Source organism: Loa loa (genome assembly GCF_000183805.2).
Source record: "Loa loa unplaced genomic scaffold supercont3.34, whole genome shotgun sequence".
Lineage (NCBI taxonomy): Eukaryota > Metazoa > Nematoda > Chromadorea > Rhabditida > Onchocercidae > Loa > Loa loa.
The window spans coordinates 368,763-383,617 of NW_018108214.1; the positions used below are offsets into that span (position 1 = coordinate 368,763).

General features: G+C 35.6%; 3 protein-coding genes across 4 annotated transcripts in view; 2 read left to right on the forward strand and 1 right to left on the reverse strand.

Annotated features, from left to right (window-relative positions):
- Positions 1-2,680: 2,680 nt before the first annotated feature.
- On the reverse strand, positions 2,681-8,546 carry LOAG_03158 (the record flags this gene model as incomplete). Of its 2 annotated transcripts, XM_020446233.1 has the most annotated exons (13): positions 2,681-2,971; positions 3,150-3,341; positions 3,739-3,927; positions 4,146-4,230; positions 4,792-4,951; positions 5,337-5,565; positions 5,891-6,086; positions 6,413-6,505; positions 6,740-6,927; positions 7,123-7,335; positions 7,457-7,588; positions 7,719-7,965; positions 8,443-8,520. In XM_020446233.1, the coding sequence occupies 13 exons, from the start codon at positions 8,518-8,520 to the stop codon at positions 2,814-2,816; spliced, it is 2,160 nt and encodes a 719-aa protein (XP_020303398.1). In that variant the 3' UTR covers positions 2,681-2,813. The 2 variants fall into 2 exon arrangements, with proteins under 2 accessions (XP_020303398.1, XP_020306773.1); XM_020446234.1 differs by lacking the exon at positions 2,681-2,971 and having other exon boundaries at positions 3,061-3,341; positions 8,443-8,546.
- A 1,251-nt stretch (positions 8,547-9,797) lies between these two features.
- Positions 9,798-13,681, forward strand: LOAG_03159 (hypothetical protein; the record flags this gene model as incomplete). The annotated part of the gene is made up of 12 exons (XM_020446235.1): positions 9,798-9,967; positions 10,143-10,296; positions 10,448-10,648; positions 10,991-11,151; positions 11,367-11,598; positions 11,997-12,097; positions 12,237-12,306; positions 12,386-12,432; positions 12,552-12,632; positions 12,986-13,038; positions 13,322-13,406; positions 13,495-13,681. The coding sequence occupies 12 exons, from the start codon at positions 9,798-9,800 to the stop codon at positions 13,679-13,681; spliced, it is 1,542 nt and encodes a 513-aa protein (XP_020303399.1).
- An 823-nt stretch (positions 13,682-14,504) lies between these two features.
- Positions 14,505-14,855, forward strand: part of LOAG_07310 — a 3,283-nt gene continuing 2,932 nt past the window's right edge. The window contains exon 1 of the mRNA XM_020447393.1: positions 14,505-14,620. The gene's annotated coding sequence lies outside the window, so the exon portion shown is untranslated. The remainder of the gene's footprint in view (positions 14,621-14,855) is intronic.

Here is a 14,855-nt window from a genome sequence, read left to right on the forward strand (position 1 = left end):
GGAACTGCAGAGGAAAATATATGTGTCATATTATAGATGACATTTTGGAGTAATCAAGATCAGTTCAAAAAGTCATGTCACGCCGAAATTTCACCAAATCATTTTAAACCTTCACCAAAGGCTACTACAGTAGGGATTAAATTTCTTGAAAATAAAACTATTGGACATTTTTCTTGCATAAAGGCCTAAAAATAAGGGAATAATAGAAGGAGATCAGAAAAGGGGTGTCTAGAAAAATGCAACAACATGTAGACTTGGAACGAAGAATAAAAATCAATGATGAAATTAACATATCTTGAACAAAATTCGGAAAATCCAGTGAGGGAAGAGAGAAATAGGAAACAATTCGACGATACAGGACGCGGGACCACAAATATTGCCCTGCTACCCGAGTTTTACATCTGTTAAGTAGAACATGGATACTAGTTACAACATCCGTACAACCGGCTGCCAGTAACTATCCCGAGATCGATTTTCCCTGATGCAGCGCTCCTTATCAGAAAACTCAGCTAGTTACACCCATAGTGGGAAAGACTCCGTTAACCTTATTCAGCTTTTATTTTCAGTTTACTGGTGACGGAAGCATCTCCTAGGGTCACTTTTATATTTTATTAAAATAGTGATATTGAAAGCTTATCAAAGATGTCGCTTGTGGCTTAATGTGCGATTAATCGGTCATTAGTCGCTGCCTCCGCTGCCCCTTTCTACACTCTACATGCCGCGTTTGACCTTTCTCCACTACTACATGTCGCTGTTGTCTTCCACGAAGATCTAACTGATTACTCACATGGATTCATATGATTATTAAAATGACTTCAGATCGAACTGTAATCAGATTTGAATATTCGTACCAACGAGAGAGGAAGTAATCTTTGTCGCACCATATCATACGGTACATTCCATAGTTTCAAATTATTTCTAAAATATATTTCATCTTAAAAAAAGATATTCAAGCTTTCTTTTTCAGGTGGCATACTATCATACGCTTTGGTAAAGATCCCGACTCTACCAATTCGTAGTTTGAGTTGGTGTGTTGGCTGACAAAGCGAGTGTTAAAATAGAACAAAATCTTGAAAAATTTATTTTTCCAAAAAAGACTGTACTGTCAAAAAGCAAACTGGTTAATCTAGATTGATCTATATATAATCGGCTTTAAAAACAGGAATTATACATCTAAAAAAAATGAATATTGAAGCGGCAATGGTATAATATCCATCTTGAAGCAGAAGGGAATGTGATTATGAGAGGAAAAGTTCGGTAGATGAGAACACATCACTCTCTTTAAAAGTAGCAAGCAGTAGCTATCAATTCAATTAATCGCGTAGGAACAAATATCTGGTACAAATGTCGAACAATGATTTCTACGTTTCATGGAAACAGTTAGAACAATGCCGAAAAGATCTCCCACTTCGATAAAACTGTATCAAGACGCCTTCCGTTTAACTAGAGGTTTAAAAATAAAAATTAACTCTCTATACTTCCTTTTAATCCAGTTTAAATAACTGCATCTATTCATGAAGCAGAAAATTAGAATTAACGGACAGAAGAAAAAAACCCCACCAAACTGTATATTTCATTACCCTGTTCAAGTGCCACAATGGTCCGAGCCTGAAAATAACTAATGAGTGTCAGAGCTTAATCGCGAATATTCGCCCAATACAATTTAAACGGAATTATTTGATAATTTACACCGCCATCTATTTCTGACGAACTAGTATGTGGTCCCTGCTAATAAAAAAAAAAAGAAAAAGAAAAAACACTGCAGTGAAAATCGAATAGTTTTGGTAACTATGGTGAGTTGACAACGACTGCAAGTTTATCGCAAAATTAAAAGCTTTATATCTGAAAATCAAAACACTGCCAAACAGAAAAGCATAGAGGAGATGCAATCTATAAATAAACATACAAACAATCAAGCAATTTGCAGCCTTAGAAATAGAGTTGTACAAGTTCCCCATTGGAAGCAAAACCAAAATTGGCAAATTCAGATTTTGCCTTCAGAAATTCCTTAGTGGTAACAATAATGCCATTTTGACTAACCGCAATTAGCAAAAGCTGCATCAACGTATTCAAAAAAATTACAGTGCATAGAAAATACTACTATCCGAGAACATTCGGTTACTGGAGTTATCGCCCTTTTAGTATGCTGCTAAGAAACTTGAAATTGCAAAAGATTTTGCAATGAAAATCCCTTGATGCATCGACAAATATTATTTTAAACTGGCTCTAACTTATCCAGTTAGTTAAGCATTTAAATAATGCACCAGGAATTGAAGACTCCAGTTCACAAGGAAAAAAAAACTGACCAGTGTCTCAACAATGTGATATCTTCAAGCAGCTCCTTATTTTTTATTTTTTGAAGATTCAAATCCTAGGAAACAACAAAAAGAAGCGTCCTATTAAATATAAGATCCTATTATAGGGAAGTAAAATACAGCTTCTACAAAATGACAATGATACGAGAGAAAATCAACACAATTGAAATATACAATAAAAGTTTCATAATATTGGAATGAGCAGTAATATTGGCAGTTTCCTACAGTATCAGCAGGAAGACGAAAACAGAAAATATTTTTGAAACAAGCATTAAGAAAACTACGAATTTGAGAAATCCTTGACGAAAAACCCTTCACTTTGCATAAAAATTTATTTATGCATAATTTTTTTTCCAACTTATCATGGAAGATGATAAACCGGAAGAATGATGGCATCAATATTAAAAACATCATTCTTCCGGTATCAATATTAAAAACATAAAATAAATTAACGAATCAGCACGTCAAAGTTTACGGGATGGAATTATATCCCAAACATTATTTTTTATTTGCACGATTTCCCAACAAACTGGAAAGGAAATCCCACACGCGAGATCTACTAGTGGTTGGTGCTGCACATTCTTCAGCTTTATTAGCGTTTGCAACATCCTGTTCCAATTTTTCAACATTTCTGGTGGAGGCGTCATAAGCATGATCTGGAAAAACTTTCATGATTAATAAAAATGTTTTAAGTAAAGGATGTTGGCAGTAAATTTTATTTATAGAAAACCATTTTCGAATTATCTCTGCTTTTCTCGTTGATGAAAGATCGTAAAGCCCTTCATCTTTGCACATAAAACGTAAAAACTGACAAATAAATTTGCGCTCGCAAACCTGTGCAGCTTTCTACAGAAACTTTAAATTTCTTTTGTAATGGTTCGAAAGATGAAGAGGATAGACGACGCCGAGCAAACGGCCGCCGTCCAGCAAGAATGAGATCACGTGCAAAAGGATCATGCTCGAATAACTGGTTCGTGATTCGCAGGGCCTCTAACATCAACGAAGGTGACAAGGCCGAAGCGCTACCTTCAACAATTAATTACCTGTTTATAAATTTTACTCATAAAAGTCAAAATCAGCGAAAATTTTCGTGAACTGCTCGTGAGACAAGAAGGATGTCCCGATACCAAGACCGCGGATTTTCGTTCAAAGCGAAAATCAATAAATCTATAAGTCACTAACTACGATCAGGTTTCGTTCAAAGCGAAAATCAATAAATCTATAAGTCACTAACTACGGTCAGGTACTACACATACCATACCATATATAAGAAAATGAAAAGCATTCTAATAATCAAAAATTACGAACTAAACTTATCTTTATATTATCCATTTTAAATAAATGTCTTGATGCCTTATCAAGAACTAAGCTATCATAAAACAACACAAACACATTAATAATTCCGGAAGCTTCAAGAATTCACCACTGAGACGTTGTGAAGCAGCAAACTTTTGAAAGTCACTGCGGTGACTGGCCGAAGAAAGCTGCTTATTGTTGCAATAGTCCTCACCAATACTGTTATCACCGCCAACATTTGTGATACCATCTTCTTTCACAGATTTTAAATACATTGCTTGTTTCCTTCGGGTAGCCCTAAGTACAGTTCTTTGTTCTGAAAGAAGTTTTCGTATATAGATAGAAAAATAACAGACATCTCTTGAGCTGACTATGCAAAATAAATTCGAGAACAATCTGATATGCTAGCAAGAAATCCTGCTTCCGGTGATTCCTGAAGTAAAAAAAACTCGAAGTAAGCAGAATTGGTTGGCAATTTGTGTTTTCGCTATTTTTTATAATTTTAAGTTTTAGGAAGTCTATTTAAAAGATTACTTATAGTTTTTGAATAAGGGTTTGATGATAAAGAACCAAATAAAGATTTCTTGCTTGAAAAAGATGACGGCATATTGCAATGTTCCTGAAAGAAACCATTTTGTCAAGAATAAGTTCATAAATAACACTATTAGATTATTTATTCAACTGCCAGTGAAATGCTTGTTCATAAACAAAAAATATCAGAATAACAATGTCCCGAAAAGCAACTTACCACGCTGCTCATTTCTGAACTAGAAGGGTTAGAAGGACATTTTGGACCTGATGAACTCAAAGCAGTTATAACATCATAATGAAAATAGTTGATACTGAGATGACAGTAAGACTTTGATTTCCTCTCCTTACTTTGACAAATGATGAAAAAAGAACTGCTGCCATCAAACAAAACAAATCTCTCGAAACCGATTTGGAATCGCAGGTAAATACGTATAATCCTGGTAGGTATAGAGCTGTAAGGACAAACCTGAGAGCTAATCTGCCTTTCTTTCTCTATCCCTTCCTTCCCTTTCTCTTACCAAAAAATATAATTCATTAATTGAATGCAGAAAAAAGACTTGCTCCCTTCATGTGAGTCATTCGTTTAGATAGTGAGCTTCAATCCATTGTTTACCTTATCCCCATTTAGAACACTTCAAGAAATCATTACCTTTAAATGCACCGCGTCAGTGTTTGCTTTCGAATTGGTTCCACACATTCCTTCTGCTTCTATACTATCATCCCCATTACTGTAAACATTATCACTACGTGTATTGTCAACTATCTCCTCCCGCGCTACATCTTCATCACAGGGATATAGAATACCTTCACTGCAAAAGATAAGATGGCGCTGGTTAAACATAATAATAAAATACATTTGAGAATTTAGCTTATATATCAATCCTGTGGACTATATACTCTCAGCTATGATTTTTTTAACCTGCGTAAATGATCTCTCGAAAAAACAGTATTTATCATCGTGAACATAATGGCAAAGGGGCTGACTCATACAGATAGTCCTACCCCCATTTTGTTATTACCATCCTCTCACTTGCAGATTCGGAGTTTCTTTCAGCAGAAAATTTGCTTCAGCGACAAGACTACTGGTTTACATCTTTATCCTACCAGCAGCTTCAACATCATTAAAGCATCAGTATTATGATTTCCCAAAAAGCTGTGAAAAGCTCGCTGCTTCACGGGTATAAATCCACTTACTCTACTAGGCTCTCGTATAATTCATCCATTCCTTCCAATATTACGCCAGTGACACATCCAGCTGGTAATACTTTAACTTTGCCACTCGTGCCAAATAATTCACTTAAACGACGTATAGCTGAGACATGATCTAACGAAGAAAGTGGCATAACTGGCACATCTGCGAACTGTACGAGGGCAAGCGGACGTCTGATATCACGAGTATATCCAGGTCCACTATAAGCGATTTCTAGAATTATTTCAATCAGTCTCCATGTCAAAAACTTATTCATCCCCTTCCTCCGCTTCTTTAGGAATAAAAGGATGAAATTTAAAGTTTACGAGGATCCCAATTCGCAGTATCGTTTGAGTAAATCAGCTCCAAAAGTTCAATTAGCCAGATTTTCTTCACTTTTATTCCCTACCACAAACTGCTTGAAATCGGCTCTATCAACTTTTGAGAAAAATAATAAATTTAATATGAAATATATTATGTAACGACGATTTTAAAATCTCCATTATCGGAAAGAAGTCACAGGCTTGTCTTTATGGAAGTGATATAAATGGCTACTAACCTGTAGTAAAATTGGGATCTACGATGCCTGAATAATACAAATCGACATCCAATGTTTTCAGCTGTTTACAATACTTTGGTCCTAATATGACCGTCGAATTCCCAAAGTCTGTAAGTGCTCTATCCAGACACAAATTAATATCATCAGCCAGAACCGATGTTTCATTAACTTCTATAACTTTTCTGTCGAAAAATACCTGAAAATATACAGCATAAATCACAGAGAGAGAGAGAGAGAGAGAGAGAGAGAGAAAAAAAAACTGGCTACCATAAATCAATGATGATAAATGGACGTCCAGCGAACTCCTACTGCACCCACTATTTAAACTGATTATTTTGAGGGTAGTACGGATAATTTTTGCCAACTAGTAACTGTACTATTTCTAAACAGTTTCGTTTCTGGTTGCGATAATCAGCAGCCAGTATCAACCAAAAATCTAAATGATGTTCTGGTTTTTGGTGACAGATCTCACTGATGGCCAGTTTCATAGAAAATTTCTAAGAAAATTACATATGAACTAACTGATATAACTGATATATTATCAGCACGTGACGCTCCCCAACCTTCCAGTGCATGGCGCAGTATCCAGCGAGAATGATTCGGCAACCTGCCATGCTAAAATGATAGAGTAAACGAAGTATTTAACTGCATAATGTTTAATGAAATATTTAATATGATTCTTTAAAAATGCCTATGTGTACATAATTTCACAAGAAAACCGCCTTGGAATAAATGTTGGTCTCGTTGCGATCTTATTTCCTCTTCCTTTCTATAATTCAACCCACATTTTCTGTCTTATCAGAAATTACTGTTGTCGCTGAAGTTAATATCTGCACAGTAGAAATTTACTTTATCACGTGACGATTTTTCATAATGCATCACAATATCGACAATTTGTTGCGGTTTTAAAACATTGGTTAGTCCGTCTGAGCCAAGCACCAAACATAAATTGTTATCGTTTAGATCATACGCAGCAACATCTGGTTCAGGGCTCACAATAAATTGCTTTGTTTCTCGATTATATGACCATAAATCACCTGCAAAATCCAGAAGAATCAGAGCTCAAGAACTTCGGAACTGCATCTAAAGTCCTGAAAGGTGTTATTTTAAGCGTAAGATGGGTGTTACTTTAAATCTAAGAATTTCAAAAAATTCAAAAGAAATCCATTCCTTAAAACTAGGAATTCTTAAAACTTAAATAAAGAAACAAATATTTCTTAACTTCCACCAACCTAAAGCACGAGCAACAGCGAGAAAAGCAATACTTTCGGTTGGTGTAGACCTGCGTACAGGCCCAACATGACCTCGAACAGGTCTCGTCCAAACAACACGTGTGACGCCTGACTTCTTCATCACCATCCCACCAGCACTGTTTATTCGTTGCACTTCGAGAGAATTATCGGGCTTATGGTCAACAGTCAAACTGCTAGCTCTTATTTCGCCATCTAAAAATTCTTCTCGCTTCAGAAATATTTTTGATTTGTGGAATTTGAAACACCATGGAATTCTCCGAAGACTGCGGGCGAAAATTTGTAAATAAAAAAGAAAGGAAAAACATTAACGAACTATCCATTTCTCCTAGGATTACAGCGGAATCACCAACATGCCCAGTGAATATCTTTCCACGTCGAATAAAAGTACAACTGGCAGTGGTACCTGCCGTACTGGTGTAACCCGAGGAAGTGAGAGGCCAATCGTCTGTAAAGCACCGTTTCTAAAGTTCTTGTTACCAGTGAAGTCTTTTAAAACTTCAGGAAATCGCAAATGTTAAATTTATAAATGCTGAGATTTACGTAAAAGGAATTCGTTTATAGATTCATCTACCAACCGACAACTTTCCACATCGCAAGGTGCGTTTCCACGAAACCTTTTTTTATAGCATCCAGCATTTGTTCATCACTACCATCGAAGCCATACTGTGACTGAATGTTCTTCAAGAGATGCTTTCGGACATAGTCACTGGCTTCTGAACCACCGTGCCCATCGTAAACAGCAAAGTAAAGGTAATCAACAGCGCCACTGGGAAGCCGAACACATTCGATATGTACTCGATCCTCCATATATCTTCTGCCACCCTGAAAACTTTTTGCTGAAATCCCTCGAACGTATCAAAGTAATAATAGTTACAATGTACCATTACAGCAACATAGGCGGTGAGGAGATTAATGATGACAAAAACAATTATAAGGTTCAAAAGAAGTCACAGCAATATTTCGCTATTGGACTGTGGCTTATTCTGAAAAGTGTGAAGTAACAATGAAACAAGAAAAGAGGAAAGAAAAAAAAGTTTTTACTGTCAACATACAGTAACATGCACAAAAATCGATGCCATAATGTCTCTTGAAAAAAATTTAAGATCTTAACTAGCAGGTAATTCTGTTCAAATATCTAACTTAGCTATTGGTGGTTTGGGCTTGACCTTAATCGGTCGACAACTGCCAGAGTATTGTAGCAATTCTTACTGCACAGTTAGTGCTCACTTCATCTTCATTCCATTATAAAGATAAAAAAACAGTAATGACAACAGCGGTAACAGAGAAAACTGAGCATACCTGACTGGCAGCGACACTAATCCGCACGTGCTGTCCAGGAAACATCGTATCCGAGAAGGACGATGCAGTCATTGGCATCACTATCCTTCAAACCCACTGCTGAAGAAACTGCTTCAATTTAAACATTTTCAGAAATTGTACATTTTATGTTGTTCGATGCCACATGCATTCGAAATCAAACTTCGAAAGGTCAAGTGAAATTTGCAGTAGCTGATGATTAGCTTCGTCTATGGCCTACTTCCTTACCTTTCCCAGCAGTTGTAGCAGTTAAAAGAAAGGAAGAAAGACAACAGAGAAACTGCCATCCTTAATAAATCTTCAATCAATCATATCAACACTCCAAACTATAAACTATCGACTCCATTCATTTCTCATTAATAAATTGCTAATGAATAAATAGAAAGTAAATTCCTTCATTCTGCTGTAGCATTTCCACAACCAATCAGAGAATGTATTAGTGGTGAGATTCAGACAATCAGACAGTTAGTGATAATAATAAAATTGCAGAAAACTGTTGAATGAGAGATGGAATTCAATTGATAAGTTTCGAGTATGATATCATCAAATAAGAAATGCAAATCAACAGGCAGTTTATAAATAAATCATTTTTTTTGTAGAATTAAATACTTTGAAGAGAAAGTGGGAGAAGATGCAAAAAAAGAGAAGACGGGAGAAAAATAAGGGGAGAAATAAGAGAGAGCAAAGTGGAGGAGAGAGAGAAAAGCAAGGGAATATCACAGGATCTCTTGCTCTTTCCCTCGGCAGACATAAGCGTATCTGCTATTCTTACCTCTGGAACAAAAAAATGATGGTCCTCTGGTCGTCTGCTTTTTCTTTCTCCCTTTGTGTACCAGCGGGCTAGTCCTAGAGAAGCGTTGACTATGTTACTCTTGAGATTTTCCAGCGGTCACTTAGATTTGTTCGGATGACCATTCATCAAGCTGAACTCTTTCGATATTTCAGTCCTTCGGTATTTCTCCCTTAAATATCTAAAATTCCTGTTATTATGCAAATTTTCGTAAATGGTACGTTAAGTAAATCACTTAGCACTTCCTGCAGAAGGGAGGGAGAAACAGAACCGGAAGGCAGAATTCCATTCATGTTGTTCGATTTCTTATGATTTCGTTTCCATTTTGGAAGGACTTACAATATAGTTATCTGCTCGCATGCTTCATGTACCTTCTGTAGGACATACATGACCTGCACAACCGCATGAGATTATCCTGAATTATACATGCCAAGAATTAGGATGCGGATACGATGCACAAGTACAATCGCCATGGATGAATTGGGATTGGTGCATGTGGCACGTGTATACATCTTTTAAAATTTAGATTTATGACTTAAATGCAACTATGGATATCAACGAATTGCCGGATCTCGTCTTAGAAATAATCTTCTCGTATTTGAATCAGTACGGCGATTTGGAGAGTGTCCGATTGGTTAGTCGTCGATGGTATCGCGTTGCATGTACTATCATCAGTATTTTAAAGAAATCCTTCATCCAATGCAATCAGCTGATTTGGTTGGTTGAAATGTGAATTAAATGTTTTGGAACCGGTTGCTATGATGCCAAAATAACAATGTTTGCTAATAACTGTATCTGACAAAATTTACACTAGTCATGTTGTTTGAAAAAATCTTTCATGTTGAAATTTATTTGCAAAAATATTCGAAATAGTTGTATATCTTATTTCCAGGGAGCTGTATGCAGCAGAAAAGAAAGATGATAGTGCTATTGCAAAACGTTGTTCACATTCAGGTTGTTATCATGATGGCACCAAAAAGGTGTATATATTTGGTGGATGTACCAATAATTATACTGCCTTCAACGACCTTTGGAGTTTTGATCTGGTATAAATTTACTTTCTCCATAAATTTGCTGGATTTTTAGAGGAAGTTATGTACAGCTCAATTTATTTTGTTAATTTAAGATCGATGAACCCTTATGAAAGTTAAAGAAGCACACCTTTACTTTCTAGAGAATTCAGAATTGTAATTTCAGAGGTCCCGCATTTGGTGCCGAGAATTTGTTAAGTGTGCTCCATTCCCGCGGCCCAAGGCAATGTCCATTTTTGTACCTTATAAGGAGTACTTGATCCTTCATGGTGGATTTGCAAAGTCTTCGCCAAACCCAATCCATCAAGCAGCAAATTTTTTTAGTGAAATACACATGTATGATACTATAACGAATGAGTGGATTGAGGTAATCAAAGTTTATCCATGTGGTACATATTTTGTAAAACGTTGCTTCCGTTGTGGTACGTTCGTCGGTTTATTGCTTAAGACTTTAAGCCGTGCTTCATATTTCATTAAACTGTATCATATCTTTTATGACACTGAAGTGTTTGGTTTAACAAACTGACAAGATATTTAACAGAAAACGAATCTTGAAAAACAGAATACTTAAGAAAAGATTTTAGCAGAATCATTTCTATTCATGCCAGCTAGCTAATATCAAACAACTTTTCACGACGATTAATTTACATGACGATTAATGAATAGATTTGGACATTCAAAGTCTTTCTGATTCTTCCAATGTTTTGAGGTCGAAACAGAGCCTCCACCTCCTGTGATTGCAAGTCATTGTGCATGTGTGGTAGATGATTCGCTGATTATTTTTGGTGGTTCACAGAATAGCCGTGCTACAAATACTATTTATGTTCTGGATATTATCAGTAAAATTTGGCACGTGCCGTCATTCGTCGAGTAAGTTTTCTGAAATGACTCTGCACAGGTTCGTTGATTAATAAGCTATCGAGAATACCAGATTCTTATTTATTCATTTCGGGTGCTTTAGTGAGCTCATTTACTGTATTGAGTTGGAAAGTTCGAAATGATATTTTGAATATTATCGAGTTTTCGGTCATTTGTGTTCAGTGATTGGTCCAATTAAAAATTAGTATATCAAACATCAATTTTAGCAGGATTTACAAAGACCAAAGTTGTGGAAAGTCCGACGCATCGTCCGGCCAACAGTTCTTGTTGAAAAGTCCACAGCCGAACCCCCGTTATGGTAGCTCATGTGTGGTAATTGACAAATCACACCTACTCGTGATCGGTGGCTGTGGTGGCCCAAACTGTATTTATAACGATGCTTGGCTCCTTACGTTTGACTTGACGTTACAAACTGCCTGGGAATGGAAGCAAATCAATGTCAGTTTTAATAATTGTTTTCTGATAAGCATGAGAGATTGATGATATGTTTCCATTGATCTCCACTGATGCTAAATAAAATAGTTTTCAACTGTACTGCGTTTCTCAATCAAATTCAAATTCAAGATAAGTTATGTCCAACTCTTGGAATGTGATCCAAATCCAAAAGATTTGTGTTTTGGGCATTTATATATTTGGTAGATATATATGTCAGATTCTTTATAGTGTTGTTGTAGTGTTCTCTAATTTCATCTCAAAAACGAAAACATTGTGGAAATATAGTAGAATCAAAAATAAATCTACCAGAGTAAATTGTTGTTGAGCAAAATGTTATTAAAGGAATTTTAATGTTTATCTAACAAATTTTTTGTGGCAGTATAAACTCGCTGTTATTTCAGATTACAAACCCAAAATCAGGTCCATCTCAGCTTTGGTGCCACCCAGCATGTCCAATCGGACAAAATCTTGCGTGTATAAGTTATGCAAGAAAAAGCAATGGGTATACTCGTTTAAAAATACATCCTGAGCAGTGTTTGATTCCAGAACCATGCATTGGACATTCGCTACACTTTGTTCCGTGCAATAAAAGTAATTTTTCAAATATGTAAAAGGATCAAAAAATACGTAAGATCTTTCAGGTATAGCACGGTCAGTTTAAATTCGTATTCAGCACCGTTCCAGATTTTTTCAAGAAACCCTGCTCAATTGGTACGTAATTTTTAAATAAAATGAAAAAATTGCTTGGTTACAGGATATGAAACTATTAAATTATTATAGTTTTATTTAGCTGCCACCACCAGTGAATAATGTCACGCTACAATCCTCTAATACAAGGTATAATTCTTGTTAAATTTAAACCTAATATTTTGAAATCCGAACAGTATTTCGAAAATATGACTGATAAACGGTTAATTTTACAACAATTCAAATGTAAGATATTATATTAGTTATAGGGACAACGTTGATCCTTCACTGAATGAAAAACCGAATTTTTCGGGTTGTCAACCGTCTACCTCTTCACCACATGCTAAAAAGCAAGTTCTTAATATGTGCTTTTATTTTAATGATTCTCTTTTCCTACAGATTCCATGCAGATCTTTGAGGTCTTTTTTTGGTTTTGTAAAGAAAAAATCTTTTTAGGAACTGTTCCATCTATATACATTTTTCGTTTAAAAGATTCTTTACATAGCGGTAATTTTTTTATGAAGGATATATGAGAAAAAGATGTTGACATATCTTGATTCCATCGCATTCCTATCACTTCATTTCTAATGTTCAGCCTTTTATGAACACTTGCTTCCAAACTTTTGTTAACTTCACGGTATGAATATTATGAGTTTTACTTTTTACTTTTGCCGGCCTAGAACACATACTTTTTCTTTTTCAGCAATTTGAAGCATATTAATGATGCATCAGGTGCAGCATTGGGAAGTTTCGGAAGTAAGTTTTTTTTTTGTCGTCAGCATTTTAAAATCACTTCATCATTTGCAAAAATGGTTGCTAGCGGAGCACATTAACTTCTACCTACTGCTGTTGCTTATTTCTTATGTTCTTATATAATTCCCTTTTTGTCAAAGATTACTCTTTCGTTCCCTGCGTCGAATTTCATTGTTTAGCTCGTTATATTTAACGACTGTAACGGAAGAATGGTATCCATTATTAATTTCTCTCGAAAGAGTTATATTTGGTGTAATTAGTTTTCCATTGTTTTATTTCTTTTCAGAAAATTGGTGTCATAAAAGGCGTCTAGGAAATGCTTGTGTTTATATACTCGATACCGCACGAGTTTTGGAAGATTGTACAGTAACGTGAGTTATTGAAAGCTATGATGATGCGTCTAAGGAGTTGCGTTTTTTATATGTTGTTTGTTTAAAGATGAAATTTTGAATTTTTCAGATGGCGCCAGCAAGAAATAGATTTAAATGCACCAGATGATACAATGCTGTATTCGCTTTGTGCTGGTCGAGGAGAGCTGATAATGTTTGGTGGGATGCGTAGTGATATGCAAGATGATAATCGCCATCCCTTTACCCATACAATTAGTAATGATATTTATATACTGAGCCCTGCTCGTTTAATATAATGCGGTGTTATCTAAGTTTCTCTTGTTTTGTTGTTTTTTTTCTTTTTAATATGATTAGGTGAGTTACTCTATTATTGACAGTTTTTCATGTTAAGGATTACTGACTTATTTTCATAGCACATGCCTTATTGTGTACATTGTATATTAGTATCTTCTAGTTTGTATACTTTCTCCGTCGCATTAGCGCCATCTTATCCTTCTCTTTTCTACAGTCGAATAAGATGTTAGCAATCATTTTTATCCTTGTATCATACTTGCAATGTAACTCAACCTAACATAAATTTAATGTATGTAATGTGAAAAGTCATATCCTTAGAATACTGCAGATTATTTATCATTACCGGTATTCATTTTTAAATCATATCCCTGAAACTCCCAACCTTCTGAAATTCATTCTCTGTCCCATTTTGAATGAGTCGAATATATACTGCCTACTTCCAAGTCTTCCATCATTGGGATTAACTGTAACTGAATCCTGAAGCTCTATATTCTTTTTGTCTTTCCAATAGGAAGAGGAAGAATCTGTAAGTTGTAGAATGTAAACTTGAATAATAATGATTAATGAAGATATCGAGGATGGGAAGTAATTGTTGAGGATATTTTGGAATAATTTTAGACGAATCAGTGCTTCAACTACAATTTTCCGACCGTTCTTGTTTTGTCGTTCCAGAATGGCGATTCTGTTACCTTAAATTCAGAGTTTCGCAATTTAGATTTCACCTTTTTGTTATGTATTAATTACCGTTCTCAACAAATTAAACAAAAAAAAACTAATCGTCCTCACTGCTCCAGAACATCTTTTGCATTTCTCAGAGACTTATCTGTGCTTTTAAAAAATCTTAACGCCGTTGAAAGAAGAGTAAAGTTCAGATCGTGAGGTCATCGTGGGCAATTCTGTCGTAGAACACTGTCTGGATGGACTTGTGTCATCGTGTATTGGTGAGTATTAATCTGGCCAGTTTTTATATTTCTTTTGGAGAAGTTTTATGACAGTTTGAGTTTTTCGAGCGGAATAATCCAGGAACTTCGGTCATGTTATTGGATTAGTGGGACAGATTATTGGAGGAACGATGCTGCCTTCGAGCTTGAATGTTCGGACAGTCAAGTAGTTGGATAAAGGAGATCGAGATGTAACTGGGATAAGTAGCGCACCTCGTTCAATAGAATTGAGCTG